This window comes from Ovis canadensis, chromosome 1 (assembly GCF_042477335.2).
Source record: "Ovis canadensis isolate MfBH-ARS-UI-01 breed Bighorn chromosome 1, ARS-UI_OviCan_v2, whole genome shotgun sequence".
Taxonomy (NCBI): domain Eukaryota; kingdom Metazoa; phylum Chordata; class Mammalia; order Artiodactyla; family Bovidae; genus Ovis; species Ovis canadensis.
Genome location: NC_091245.1, coordinates 98,288,644 through 98,302,515, shown reverse-complemented (window position 1 = coordinate 98,302,515; position 13,872 = coordinate 98,288,644). Strand labels below are relative to the sequence as shown.

General features: G+C 43.0%; 1 protein-coding gene across 7 annotated transcripts in view; it reads right to left on the bottom strand.

The window, feature by feature from the left end:
- The window catches only part of PDE4DIP (phosphodiesterase 4D interacting protein), a 250,860-nt gene that overhangs the window by 204,566 nt on the left and 32,422 nt on the right, over positions 1 to 13,872 (bottom strand). For 3 of the 7 annotated variants that reach the window (XM_069602477.1, XM_069602480.1, XM_069602495.1), the window contains exon 1: positions 6,046 to 6,514. The exons of the other annotated variants lie outside the window; for them this stretch is intronic. In XM_069602477.1, coding sequence (XP_069458578.1) covers positions 6,046 to 6,065 — 20 coding nt within the window. In that variant the 5' untranslated portion in view covers positions 6,066 to 6,514. Of the gene's footprint in view, positions 1 to 6,045; positions 6,515 to 13,872 lie in introns of those variants that run through there. 7 annotated transcript variants of the gene reach the window in all.

Here is a 13,872-nt window from a genome sequence, read left to right as displayed (position 1 = left end):
TAAGTGGGCATGTTATCTTACTTGAAGGCTACACTTTAATCATGTGGGAGGGGAGAAGTAAAGCAAAAAAATTTTAAAATTTTGAGACTGAATTACTACTGAATTTCTTGGATATTACATCCCTTCTTTAAATGTTCACAGCCACAATGGGCAAAAACAATTAATGCTTCCATTTTATTAGATTAAATTACAGGGTAATAGAAAACAAACCAAAACAGATGAATTACTTTGCTAATTTCCTTTCCTAACCTTCAATCTTAAGTGAAGAGAAAATTGCTCAGTGTGTCCGACTCTTTCTGACCCCACGGACTGTAGCTTGCCAGGCTCCTCTGTCCATGGGATTCTCCAGACAAGAACACTGGAGTGGATTGCCATGTCCTCCTCCAGGGGATCTTCCTGACCCAGGGATGGAACCTGCATCTCTTACGTCTCCTGCACTGGCAGGCGGGTTCTTTACCACTAGTGCCACCTGGGAAATCTTAAAGGTGGCCCCTAAATAGTTCAAGTTCTCTTTTTCTTGAGTTATTTGTTCAGGGAAGTTGTATAAGGTTCATATATGATTTGCCTTACTTTTATTTAGCTTTCCCATATGCTAGAAACAATAACATTTCCATGTAAAGGGGGAGGAAAATTAGTAATAATCTTTCCAGCATTTAACAGTGTGGCAGGCTGAATAATGGCTCTCCAGGTAAATCCGCATTCCTAATCTCTGGAACCTGTGAATATGCCACTTTCGTGACAAAGGGCACTTTCAGATGTGATTAACGATTTTGAGATGATAAGACTATCCCAGAGTACCCCCACTGCATCTAATGTAATCACAAGGGTCCTTGTGAGAGATATATAGGAGAGTCAGAATGAGAGGAGGTGGGATGAAGAAACAGACTGGAGTGATGCCTTTGCTGGGAAGGGACCATGTGGACAGTCTCTTTAGGCTGGAAAAAGGCCTCAAGGAGAAACACAGACCTGCTGACCCCCTGATTTAGCCCAGAAGACCAATTTTCAGACTTCTGACCTCCAGAACTGCAAAATAATAAATTGGTGCTGTTCTAAGCCACTAAATTTGTGGTAATTTGTCACAGCAGCAAAAGGAAACTGCTATAAACAGGGATTCATACTCCACTGCTCTAGGGAGATGCTATTCCCGACTGTTGCTATTTAGTCGCTAAGTCGCACCCTACTCTTTTGTGACCCCATGAACTGTAGCCAGAGTGGGTTGCCATTTCCTCTTCCAGGAGATCTTCCCAACTCAGGGATCAAACCCACACCACCTGCATGGCAGTCAGATTCTTAACCGCTGAGCCACCAGGGAAGCCTGCTAGTCCAGACAGGTGAATGCTAAACATTTAGAGAGGCTTCCTAGGTGGTTCAAGTAGTAAAGAATCCTCCTGCCAAGCAGGAGACGTGGGCTCAATCCCTGGGCTAGGGTTTGATACCTGGATTGGGAAGATCCCCTGGAGGAGGAAATGGCAACCTACTCCAGTATTCTTGCCTGGAGAATCTCATGGACAGAAGAGCCTGGTGGGCTACAGTTCATAGGGTTGAAAAGAGTCAGACATGACTGAATGACTGAGCATGCACATACAAACATTTAGAGCAGTAGAAGCGGTTTGCCTGATGGATTCTAGACCAATGAGGTGAGCAAAACTGCCTTCATCACCACCTCCTCATCATCCCCATGAGTGTATGGCTCTGACAACTCTTTCCTGATTCATGGATATTAATTTGGTTAGGGACCAAACCATTTTTTTGTGTGTTTGTTTTTGGCCACAGTCTGGGGATCTCCCCTGACCAAGGAATCAAACCCACACCCCCTTCAGTGAAGACATGGAGTCTTATCCACGGGACCACCAGGGAAGACCCAAACCAGCGTTTTGTAAAGCCAGTGTATTCACTGGAAATTTGCTGTTTCAGAACCAAACATGCTCTCTCCCAGTGATTTAACCAAAGAGTCTGGCAGCAGTCGGGCAACATTCTTGGGGGGGAAAAGTACTCCCACTGACTTGCACAGGATAGGTGACATACAGCTGGGAGTAGGGGATATTTAAGAACTCAAATACTCAGCACCCTGTTCTTTATGGGTAGACTGAGCAAGCTAGAGAATATGGAGGCTTATGTGAAGAATCCCTCTGTGAGGGGAATTTCCAGAAATGCCAAGAATGAAATCTGGGAACAGAATCATAGTCTTAAACTTATACATAAGCTTAATCGTAGTCAGGGTAAGTAAGCAGCTTCAGAAGCAACTCAGAAACCAAGTAACCTACAAGACTCAATCAAATGAAGCAACTAAGAGAACAGTCTTTGGAATTAGATAGTTCCAGGCTATATTTCTTCCTCAGCTGTAGTGTTACCTGGCCAAGATTTTAACCTAAAGTTCAATCTTCTTGTCTTAAAAATGACTATATTAACATTTCCTTAAGGGATGTCCCTGGTGGTCCAGTGGTTAAGAATCCACCTTCCAGTGCAGGCGACACGGGTTCAATCCCTGGTTGGGGAACTAAGATCCCACATGCCATGGGGCAACTAAGCCCACATGCTCTGGAGCCCCCACACCACAACAAGAGAGTCGGTGTGCCACAACAAAGACCCAGTGCAGCCAAAATTTTAAATAATAAATAAAAAATCACATTTACTTCAGACTTCACAGGGTTACAGGGATTAGGCAAAATAAAGTACACAAAGGGATTAACACAAAAGCTAACAAATGCAAGCTTGATATAAATGGTAGCTTTATAGTTAATTTTTATTCTTTGAATCCCCCAAGTAGAACCCCTCAGGTAGTAAACAATACACCTGCCAATACAAGAGACCCAGGTCCAATCACTGGCTTGGAAAGATCCCCTGGAAGAGGAAATGGCAACCTACTCCAGTATTCTTGCCTGGAGAATCCCATGGACAGAGAAGCCTGGTAGGCTACAGTCCATGGGGGTCACAAGAGTCAGACAAGACTTAGCAACTAAACCACCACCACCACCACCACCATCACTGTGCTCCAAGAGCAGCCAATGCATATGTCTGCCCTAGCCTCTTCTAGAATTATAGACAACAAAGTCAAAACCTCAAAGGCAGAAACCATCTTTCATTCATTGGTTTACTCTCAGCATTCAGCACAGTGTGCCTTGCCTGTATTGGCTCACATTTAAAATGTTTATGAACTGATCTTAGCTGCCAGTTAGGAAGTATCTGAGACATCAGTTATGATATATGATTACAGGATTTTTCCATCTATGACCCATTAAGTGGTGAAATAAACTGAGTCACACAAGCATTTTTTTTTTAAGTAAAAGAATAGGTTGGGAAAGATCAGAGTACAGAACACATAGTAAGGTTAAGTACTGTTACATGAAACATTTGATTCAGTTACATATTGGTGTGCATTTGGTTGCAGAGTAAATACATTTCTTATTGAGGGTAGAGACAGAAAACAAGTGTGAACATAATGACTCTTCTACTTCACCAACGGTTGGTGTTTTCTGTCTCTTTCATTTCAGCCATTCTGATATGCACACAGTTGCATGGCATTGTGGTTCTAATCTGCATTTCTCTGATGACTAGTGGTGTGGAGCTCCTTTACACTGTATCTCATCTCTTTGAATATCCTCTTTATAATCACTTTAGAAAATTGTTCAGAAGTATCTACAAAAGCTGAACGTGCATTTCCTATTACCTAGCAATTCCATATATTTACTCAACAGAAATGTGTACTTATGTTCACCAAAAGACAGATACAGGAATCTTTGTAGGAACACTATATTCATAATAGCCCCAAATGCTCATTAATTACAGAATGGACATATACATTTGATATATGAACACATAATAGAATCCTACATAGAAGCAAAAGTGAATGAACTGCATCTACACACAAGGTAGAAGAATTGTACAACATAAGACTGAGTCAAAGAAGCCAGATACAAAAGGGTACACGGTGGATAATTTCACTTACATGAAGTTCAAAAGCAGGCAAAACTTATCTATGGTGTTAAAAGTTAGGATAATGGTTATCCTGGGGGTCACAAGGGCTTCAGTGGTGCTGGTTATATTCCCTTTCTTGATTTTAGTGCTTGTTACATGGGTATACTCAGTTTGTTAAACTGACTTAACTATAAAGATATGATTTTGATTTTTCTGACATTTCTGAATTCGTCTGAAATGATTACATCGAAAGTTCAAAAAAGTTAGTAAATAATACTTTTTTTTCAAGTGAGAAAAACACTGATAGAGAGCAAGAATCCCTGATACATTCATCCTCATTATCATCAAGTATTCACCAAGTCTGTGCTTGAATAATTCCAGGGTTAGAAACCTATTTATGTCCAGGAAGGTCACTTGTTAGAAAACCTTTTCTTTGCACCAAGCTATAACTTGCATCCTCACAACTGCTCCCATTGGTTGTTCTGTTCTAAGAGATTCCAAATCGGCCTAATCCCTCTACCACCAATTGCTCCTCAAATATTTTAAGGGAGCAATACAGCCTTTCCACCATCCTTCCACTGAAAAACAAAAATGAAGTCTTTGTCTCCAGACCTCATCTCTGATCCTTGAATGAGCTCCATTTGAAAGAATACTAAAAATTTTAAATACAGCCAGCACCCCTGAAGCTCTCACTCCAAGTCTTTACTTCCCCAGACTAAAGAGCCCCGGGTCTTTGGTCACCCCTCAGGTGTGGTTCTCAGCCCCCTGATGACTCCTGATTGCACTCCCGTTATTCAGTGATGCTCAAAATGCAACTCTGGCCTCTAGGAGAGGCCTGCGAAGAGCAGAAAAGAGAAAAAAGTAAATCTGGATAGTGTACTTCTCATCAACACACTCTCACCTTCACTGTGCCCTTTCTTCAAAGTTCACGTTATACAGCTTTCACATGTTGAACAACCAGCTAAAATCTCCCAGGTCTATTTCACAAGTACTGTTAAGCACCATATTTACCTTCTGGGTTAGTACAATTTTCCCTCTGTTAGAACTCAATAACACACATCTGCAGAGAAGGCAATGGCACCCCACTCCAGTAATCTTGCCTGGAAAATCCCATGGATGGAGGAGCCTGGTGGGCTGCATTCCATGGGGTCGCTAAGAGTCGGACACAACTGAGCGACTTCACTTTCACCTTTCACTTTCATACATTGGAGAAGGAAATGGCAACCCACTCCAGTGTTCTTGCCTGGAGAATCCCAGGGACGGGGGAGCCTGGTGGGCTGCCATCTATAGGGTCTCACAGAGTCGGACATGACTGAAGCGACGCAGCAGCAGCAGCAACACACATCTGAGTTCCACCCCAATTCTCCACAGCTAAATCTTGGAGATGAAGATCTATCTGTTACAGAAACATCTCTGAATACAGCCTTTCCATCACTCTTCCACTGAAAAACAAAAATGAACTCTTTGTCTCAAGACCTCATCTCTTATCCTTGAGTGAGCTGTATTTGAAAGTATATTGGGGGGAAGCAGTGGGGCATGGAGGAAACACAATTCCACAGCGTATCTCCAAATTCTGACCTAAAAGCAGCTGTCACTCTGACCTCCACAAAGCCTAAGTAATGACCGGCACCCTGGTCTCCTTCTCCTTTCCTCCCACAGAGTCAGCTTCAACTGGAGACTCTGGAAATGAGCTCTGGTGTGAGCCTAGTAGAGGGTGAAGTTGAGAAGGAAAACGTGGCAGGCTGAGAAGCAATCTGATGTTTTTCAAGGTATCTGAAATCAAAGGTATCTCTAAAGACAGACCTGAGGGAATTCCCTCTGATCTGTGGATCAATTAAAAGAGAAACCCTTCCACAAAAACTTCCAGCGGCCTCACTGGATATTTTTAACATTGAAACTAAGTGGAAAGGAGATTCCTTAAGCAGCGAGACACCAGAGAACAGATGGACAGATGTGCAGGAGACTAGAAGAAGTGCGCTGGGAATTAGGGAGGAGGAGGCGATGAAAAGAGAAGCTTTCAAAAGCCCCTAATGGTGAGGGGCGACCTCTCCAAAAGGGTAATGGGATGGAGGTGGCGGGGTGGAAAGACACCAAAGCCGGAGCGCGGCGGGAAAGACGCAGCTCACCTACCGTGTCCACGCCTGCTCCATTTTCCAGGCGCTGTCCTTACTCGCGGGGCGCTCCTCACCCGGGAGTGGAAGCAGCCTGGGAAAATGAGAAGCCTGGCCCTCGAATCTCCAGCGCAAAGAACCGTGTCTTCCCCAGCTCCCTCTTTCTGTGTCGGCGAAGAGAGAGCTCTGCTCCGTGCTTCTTTAGAAAACCCGATTTGACGTGGCCAAACCTCCAGCTAACCGTGCTAGGGCACAAGGGAGGGACTGTTCTCAGCAGGAAGCCGACAGGAGCCGAGTGGCGCCCAGAGCTGTTTGGGGAGCTGGGGCCAGGAGCAGCGCGGCGGTGCGCGCACACACTCCAGCCTGAGACACCACTGGCTGGCACGAGTTGCTCGACACCAGCTGAGCTGTCAACCGCGAGGGGAGGCGGGGCTCCCCGCAGCCAGTGTGCTGGGGCCCAGTCGGCCCCAGGTTACACGCCGCCGCCTGAACACACCCTTCCGTCTTCTCTGCCTGGATGATGCTGGCAGAGGAGCAGAGGGCTTAGAGGACTCCGCACCAAGCCCCCTGTCCCTCCCCTGAACCACCGAGGGGCTCTGGAAAAAAACAACCAACTGATGGGAAAATCTGGAGAGGAAGTCCTCTTGGGTGCCTGCATCACCCCACCCACAGGTAACCCCCCAGCCAGAGCTGGAGTCTAGGAACGTTTTAGGTGCAATCTGAGAGCAAATGCAGCCCTAACAGAGTTATAGGACATGATGCTATTTTCCCAGAGATCTCATATGTCAGCGTCACCATTAATGTGGGGACCAGGAACTTTCCTCGGGAGAGGAGGCATTCTTACAAAACCTTACAGCCTCATTAGCTGCCTCCATCTCAGACATCTTGATTTTATGGTATTTTATCTCCCTGGGTTTCAATTTCCCAAGCACAAAGGCTACTGGGCTTTGTTAGCTTCAAGAGGGCAGTGGGTCCCTGAACTTCCCGGAAAAGCTTTAAGACAGTGGCCGTTGAAGCGTGCTTAATCACTCAAACGTGTCTGACTCTTTTTGACCCCATGGACTGCGGCCTGCCAGGCTCCTCTGTCCATGGGATTCTCCAGGCAAGAATACTAGAGTGGGTTGCCATGCCCTCCTCCAGGGGATCTTCCCAACCCAGGGATCAAACCCAGGTATCCCGCATTGCAGACAGATTCCTTGCGGTCTGAGCCACCAGGGAAACCCAAGACAGTGGCCATCAGAACTCAAACCTTCCCTCTAACTGTTCTAAAATCATGGGAAAAGGCTCTTTGGAGATCCCAATGCCTGAGACCCTGTATCATCTATTTAAGTAACAGAGTTTCGATATATCAGACATGCTATAATTAAAGTGCTTACAGCCCTGAAGCTCCTTTTTAGCTCTAAAATAAAACCTTTTTATTAAGCGACATAATCACTGTGATTAGCATTACCACTGACCTTTTTTTAATTTGCAGAAAGCTTTATAGTGCCCACATGTGGCAAGGTTGACTTAGTTATATTCATTTCACAGATGATAAATTTGAGACCAAAGAGGCTCAAGGTCTCTGGTAAGGCTCTGATACAGGCTGTCTTCTATATGGTGTGGTCCCTGAGATATGTCCACTGAAGAAAAGCCCAACAAGCCTTCTCTAGAACAAATTAATCCTCTCAGGTATCCTAACAGTTTAACTTAGGAAGCATGAGGATTGGTGAGACTGAGTATTGGGGAGACACTGGGGAGCCTGTATTCTTGGGGCAAACCATCATTCCTCCTCCCACCTCGTCAGTTAATTCTCCTAATTATCAATACAGACTAAGGGTTGGGTGGGCAGGGTAATATCTGAGAGTTCAGAAGAAATATCGGAAAGACCTGCCCACCAACCTCAACATAGCTTATACCTAAGACCATGCTGCTCCTGAGCTTAGAATGTTTCCAGGAAATGTTTTAAGGTCCAGTTTGAGCTGAGACAAGGCTCACCAGGTCACCTCTTTCAAAAAGAATCCCCTGCTGCTTCTGAAGGCAAAGAAGAAAGAAAGAAAGAAAAAAGGTGGGCAGGGAGAGCTAGAGTTCCATCTTCCATACCAAAGTTGGTGCTCTATTTAGTTTTGTCTCAAATCAAATTATGGGCTACTGAGTTTGGACAGGAACTGTGTCTACAGCCAGACATGTGCTATATTCAAGAAATTACAGCATTAGCTAGATAAACTGGGGGTGTCACAGAAGCAAGGCTAGAAAATATGCTCAGTCATTTTAAACTTTTTATTTTTTTTAATTTATTTATTTTTCACTAGAGGATGGGCTTCCGCAGTGGCCCAGGTGGTAAAGAATCTGCCTGCAATGGGAGAGACCTGGGTTCAGTCCCTGGGTTGGGAAGATCCTCTGGAGGAGGGCAGTATTCTTGCCTGGAGAATCCCCATGGACAGAGGAGCCTGGCGGGCTACAGTCTATGGGGTCCAAAGAGTCGGACATAACTGAGTGACTAAACAATTAGAGGATAATTGCTTTACAATATTATGTTTATTTCTCCCACATGTCAACATGAATCAGTCATAGGTATATATGCTCAGTCATTTTAAAAATAACTTTTACAAAGGTCATAGCACATTCATTGTAAAAGAATTGAAAAATACAGAGAAGTATAGAGAAATTAAATCACCTATAACATCAATGTTAAAGTTTGTTTAACTTCTTTCCAATCTTTAAAAATATGTCATCTAATGCAAATGTTGACTCTCTCCTACACATACAAGAATATATTGTTGAAAAAAGAAATTTCTTTTTTTTTAATTAAATTTACTGTTAAAAGAACTTTTTATTTTATTTTTTCATTTTATTTTTTCCTCTCACTTTATTTTATTTTTATTTTTAATTGAATGATAATTGCTTTACAATGTTGCATTGATTTCTGTCATACTACAACATGAATCAGCCGTAAGTATTGTCTTAAATTTTAAAAGAAAATATTCAACCATATATCCACTCCTCCAGTAAAACTGTTTAAATTTCTCCATATTTCTTATAATTATTATCCATATACTCAATATCACATAACCATTTGTATAGTTACAATTATGTACAGCTTAGCTATATTTATATCTCCCCTTTTTTCATTTATTAGATATTTGTCCATATTGTTACAGAATATTCATATTTATTATTCTAATGATTATATAATATCATTATAACTATAGATTACTGCATAGTTATTTCTAATACTAGACTCTTATTAACAATGCCTTAGTGAACTTTTCCTACTTCATTATTTTATTCTTTTGAATTATTTCCCTAGTATAACTTTTTAAGGTAAATTAATTGTATAGTAAAAGGACCTTCTAATTTTATCATACTGCACAGTTTAAAGAGCACTATGATTTATCATTTTAAATTTTTTCCTTATCCAATAGATAAGTAATAACTAGGGGCTTCCCTGATAGCTTGGTAAAGAATCCACTTGCATTGCAGAAGATCCTGGTTCAACTCCTGGGACAGGAAGATCTGCTAGAGAAGGGATAGGAAACCCACTCCAGTATTATTGGGCTTCCCTTGTGACTCAGCTGTTAAAGAATCCACCTGCAATGCAGGAGACTTGTGTTCAATCCCTGGGTTGGGAAGACTCCCCCGGAGAAGGGAAAAACTATTCACTCCAGTATTCTGACCTGGAGAATTCCATGGACAGTCCATGGAGTTGCAAAGAGTTGGACTTGACTGAGTGACTTTCACTTTCAAGTAATAACTTAATAGTTATAAGAGCTTTTAGATACCTATCTGTATTTATATAGTATATAACTAATATCATCTCATTTTACCTTATATTTCTTAGAATACTTAGACAGTCATTCAGTCAGTTCAGTCGCTCACTCGTGTCTGACTCTTTGTGACCCCATGAATTGCAGCACGCCAGGCCTCCCTGTCCATCACCATCTCCCGGAGTTCACTCAAACTCACTTCCATTGAGTCAGTGATGCCATCCAGCCATCTTATCCTCTGTCGTCCCGTTCTCCTCCTGCCCCCAATCCCTCCCAGCATCAGAGTCTTTTCTAGCAAGTTCCTATTCATATGTTTACTTGCAAACCATTATCTGTAGCAGCTAGTCATGAAATCCTGCTGTGTTGATCGCTGTATTAGTCGTCTTTTTGCTGAAACAATGCTGCTTAACAAAAAGCTCCCAGATCTCAGCACTGTACAACAAACATCCAATTTCACTCAAGGATCTGTGGTTCAGGTATGGGTTGGTTGGGCATGGATTCAACTCTGCTCCATGTAGCTCTCATTCCAGGATGCCTACTGAAGAAGCAGTGGCTACCTGGGGAATATTCTTCTAATGGTAGCATACAGGAGTGTAAGAGAGTTGGCAGAGACTATGATGTCTCTTAAAGTCTCTGCTCAGAACAAACACATTGTCCCTTCTGCCATATTTCATTCCCCAAGGTAAGTCACATGGCCAAGTCCAGAGTCATGATGCAGGAAATTTCACTCTGCCCACAGAGTGCAGAAGGGGTGAGGTATTTTGAAATAAGAATACAGTCTACCAGTTACTGTCAATTTCCACTGTTGTACTGATCTTTGGAGAACAATACTCATCAAGATGAAACTTTTATCAGCTGGGGTCTCTGAATGACTCTGATGTCCAGTGTTCCTGCTGGCCCAACTGAACAGGTGGAATGAACAAGAAATACACTTTTGTTGTATTAAGTTACTGAGATTTTCAGATTGTCTTTTTAATCAATTTTATTTATTTATTTGGTTGCACCAGGTCTTAGTTGCAGCACGTGGGCTCCCTAGTGCTGCATGGGCTTCAGTAGTTGCTCCCCAGGATGTGGGATTTTAGTTCCCTGACCAAGAATGGAACCTGCATCCCCTGTATTGCAAGGAAGATTCTTAACCACCAGATCTCCAAGGACATTCTAGGGGTTATTTATTACTGCAGAATAACACAGCCTATCCTGACAGAGCTTTTTTTAAGAATTTCATTTTATTTTTTAATTCATTATAAGATAGGCAGAAAGAAGACTATAGATTCCATGGATCATTATGGTAGAAAGTCACACATCTTCCTCCCTGCATATCTCTCTCATTTTTCTAGATTAGAACTCAATCTGGATAGGTAATGTTGATAAATTAAACCAGTTATATTATTCTTTCCTGTGTGGACTGCTTCTGAACTGGTCAATTGATGGTGCTTCAGGAAATATTTGAATTGATGATAAGGGACAAAAAATAGGGAAGTGTCTCTGTCTTCATGTGTGTGTGTGTACTCAGCCGTGTCCAACTCTTCCAACCCCATGGACTGTAACCTACCAGGCTCCTCTGTCCATGGAATTTCCCAGGCAGGAATACTGGATTGGGTTGCCATTTCCTACTTCAGGGGATCTTCCAAACCCAGGATCGAAACCAAGTCTCCTGTGGGTTCTGCACTGCAGGTGGATTCTTTACCCACTGAGCCTGTCTTCATCATCAGTTCCAAATACTCCAGTGGTACGTTTACTTTCCATTTATTTAGTTTTTCTATTTCCTTTCCCTTCCTTCTCCCCACCTTGATGGATTGCTTCATGGACTATAAGGCAATTAAATAACCATGTCTAATATATTTTTTGCCATTTTCTCTTCTAAAAATATAATATGTACTGACTCCTTTCATCCTCACAATAATGTAACAGGAAGGTAAACATTGTCTCAGTATATACAGCTAAGATTTGAAACCCGTTTAGCTCTGAAGCATCATGCTTAGCCACTCACCATGTGCACTGTTTCCCTGATTTTGACCCATAACATTCACTGAGACTTAGATAGGAGGATGATACATCTGCCATACCTGTCACTTCACTGACCACTGCAGTTGACTCAGCTGATGTAGTTAATGAATAGACGTCTCCTTTGTCCCTCAAAGCTCCATATCCACCTCTCTAACCTTGGATTTAAAATGTCCAAAAGGGAAGGGATATATGTATGTGTATGGCTGATTCATTCTGCTGTACAGTAGAAACTAACACAACTATAGTTATAAAGCAATTATGCTGCTGCTGCTAAGTTGCTTCAGTTGTGTCCGACTCTGTGCAATCCCATGGACAGCAGCCCACCAGGCTCCTCTGTCCCTGGGATTCTCCAAGCAAGAATACTGAAGTGGGTTGCCATTTCATTCTCCAATGCATGCGTGCAAGCTAAGTCGCTTCAGTCATATCTGACTCTGTGTGACCCCAAGGACAGCAGCCCACCAGGCTCCTCTGTCCACAGGATTCTCCAGGCAAGAATACTGGAGTGGGTTGCCATTTCCTTCTCCAAAGCAACTATACTCCAATAAAATTAATTTTAAAAAAATGTCCTTCTCAGACAAGAATCATTCTGCAGGCAAGGATAGAGTGTCTGTGGCAAAGACAACCACAAATTCTTTCCTTCTTCTTCCATTGAGAGATGGAATCTAATTCTTCATGCTTTTTTTTTTTTTTAAATCTTAGACCTAACTGACTATAGAATATAATATAAAAGATGTTCTAGGCCTTCTGGGGCTAATTCAAAAAAAGCCTTGCAGTTTCATACTAGATTCTTGAAAGTACTTGCTTTTGAAGCCCTGAGCTGCCAGATAAGAAACTCCCATGCTAGAGAAACCATGTGGAGAAGGCCTGAGACTACATAAAGAGACAGAGAGAGGGGCCTAGTTGAGCCCACCATCTAGAAGTTCCCATCAGGGTGTCTGGCACATGAGCAAAGTAGTCTGGGACCTTCCAGATCAGTTCAGCCACCAGCTGGACATAATCGGGCAACTCCAGCTGTGGTTATACAGAATAGATTTACCCTGCTGAGTCACGCTAGAATTAATGATCCCTAAAACCATGAGATGGGGCTTCCCTGATGGCACTGCTGCTGCTGCTGCTAAGTTGCTTCAGTCATGTCCGACTCTATGCGACCCCATAGGTAGCAGCCCACCAGGCTCCCCCATCCCTGGGATTCTCCAGGCAAGAACACTGCAGTGGGTTGCCATGTCCTTCTCCAATGCATGAAAGTGAAAAGTAAAAGTGAAGTCGCTCAGTCGTGTCCAACTCTTCGAGACCCCATGGACTGCAGCCCACCAGGCTCCTCTGGCACTAGTGGTAAAGAACTCAACTGCCAGTGCAAGAGGCATAGGAGAGACGGTTTGATCCCTGAGTTGGGAAGATCCCCTGGAGTAGGAAAAGGCAACCTACTCCAATATTCTTGCCTGGAGAATCTCATGGACAGAGGAGCCCGGCTGGCTATAGTCCATAGAGTCACAGAGCTGGACATAATCGAAGCGACTCAACATGTACACACGCAAAACCCTGAGATATAATAAAGTGTTTTTTGTTGAGCCATAGGTTTTGGAATAGTTTCCTAAGTAGCATTAGATAGTGGTACCATATTTGGTACCTTTAAGTGGGGCATAGCTGTGCTGCTGCTGCAGCTAAGTCGCTTCAGTCGTGTCTGACTCTGTGCGACCCCCATAGATGGCAGCCCACCAGGCTCCTCTGTCCCTGGGATACTCCAGGCAAGCATACTGGAGTGGGTTGCCATTTCCTTCTCCAGGGCATAGCTGTAACAAAAACTTAAAACCAGTGGCAGTATCTTTGGGACTTGGATGCCACAGAAGCTGTAAAGACCTTTTAATGAAGCTGGAAGGACACCGAGGAGACTGTGAAGGACAGTGAAGAAAATATTACTGGAGACTGAAAAAAAAAAAAAAAACAACCTATGTTATGTCCTGGCAGAAATTTAGCAACACCATTACCCATGGGAATGTGGAAAACAGAAAATGTTACCAAATGAATGAGAAAATCTGGCAGAGGAAATTTTTAGGCAGAATTGAAAACATACTAACTGGTTGCTTTTAATCACA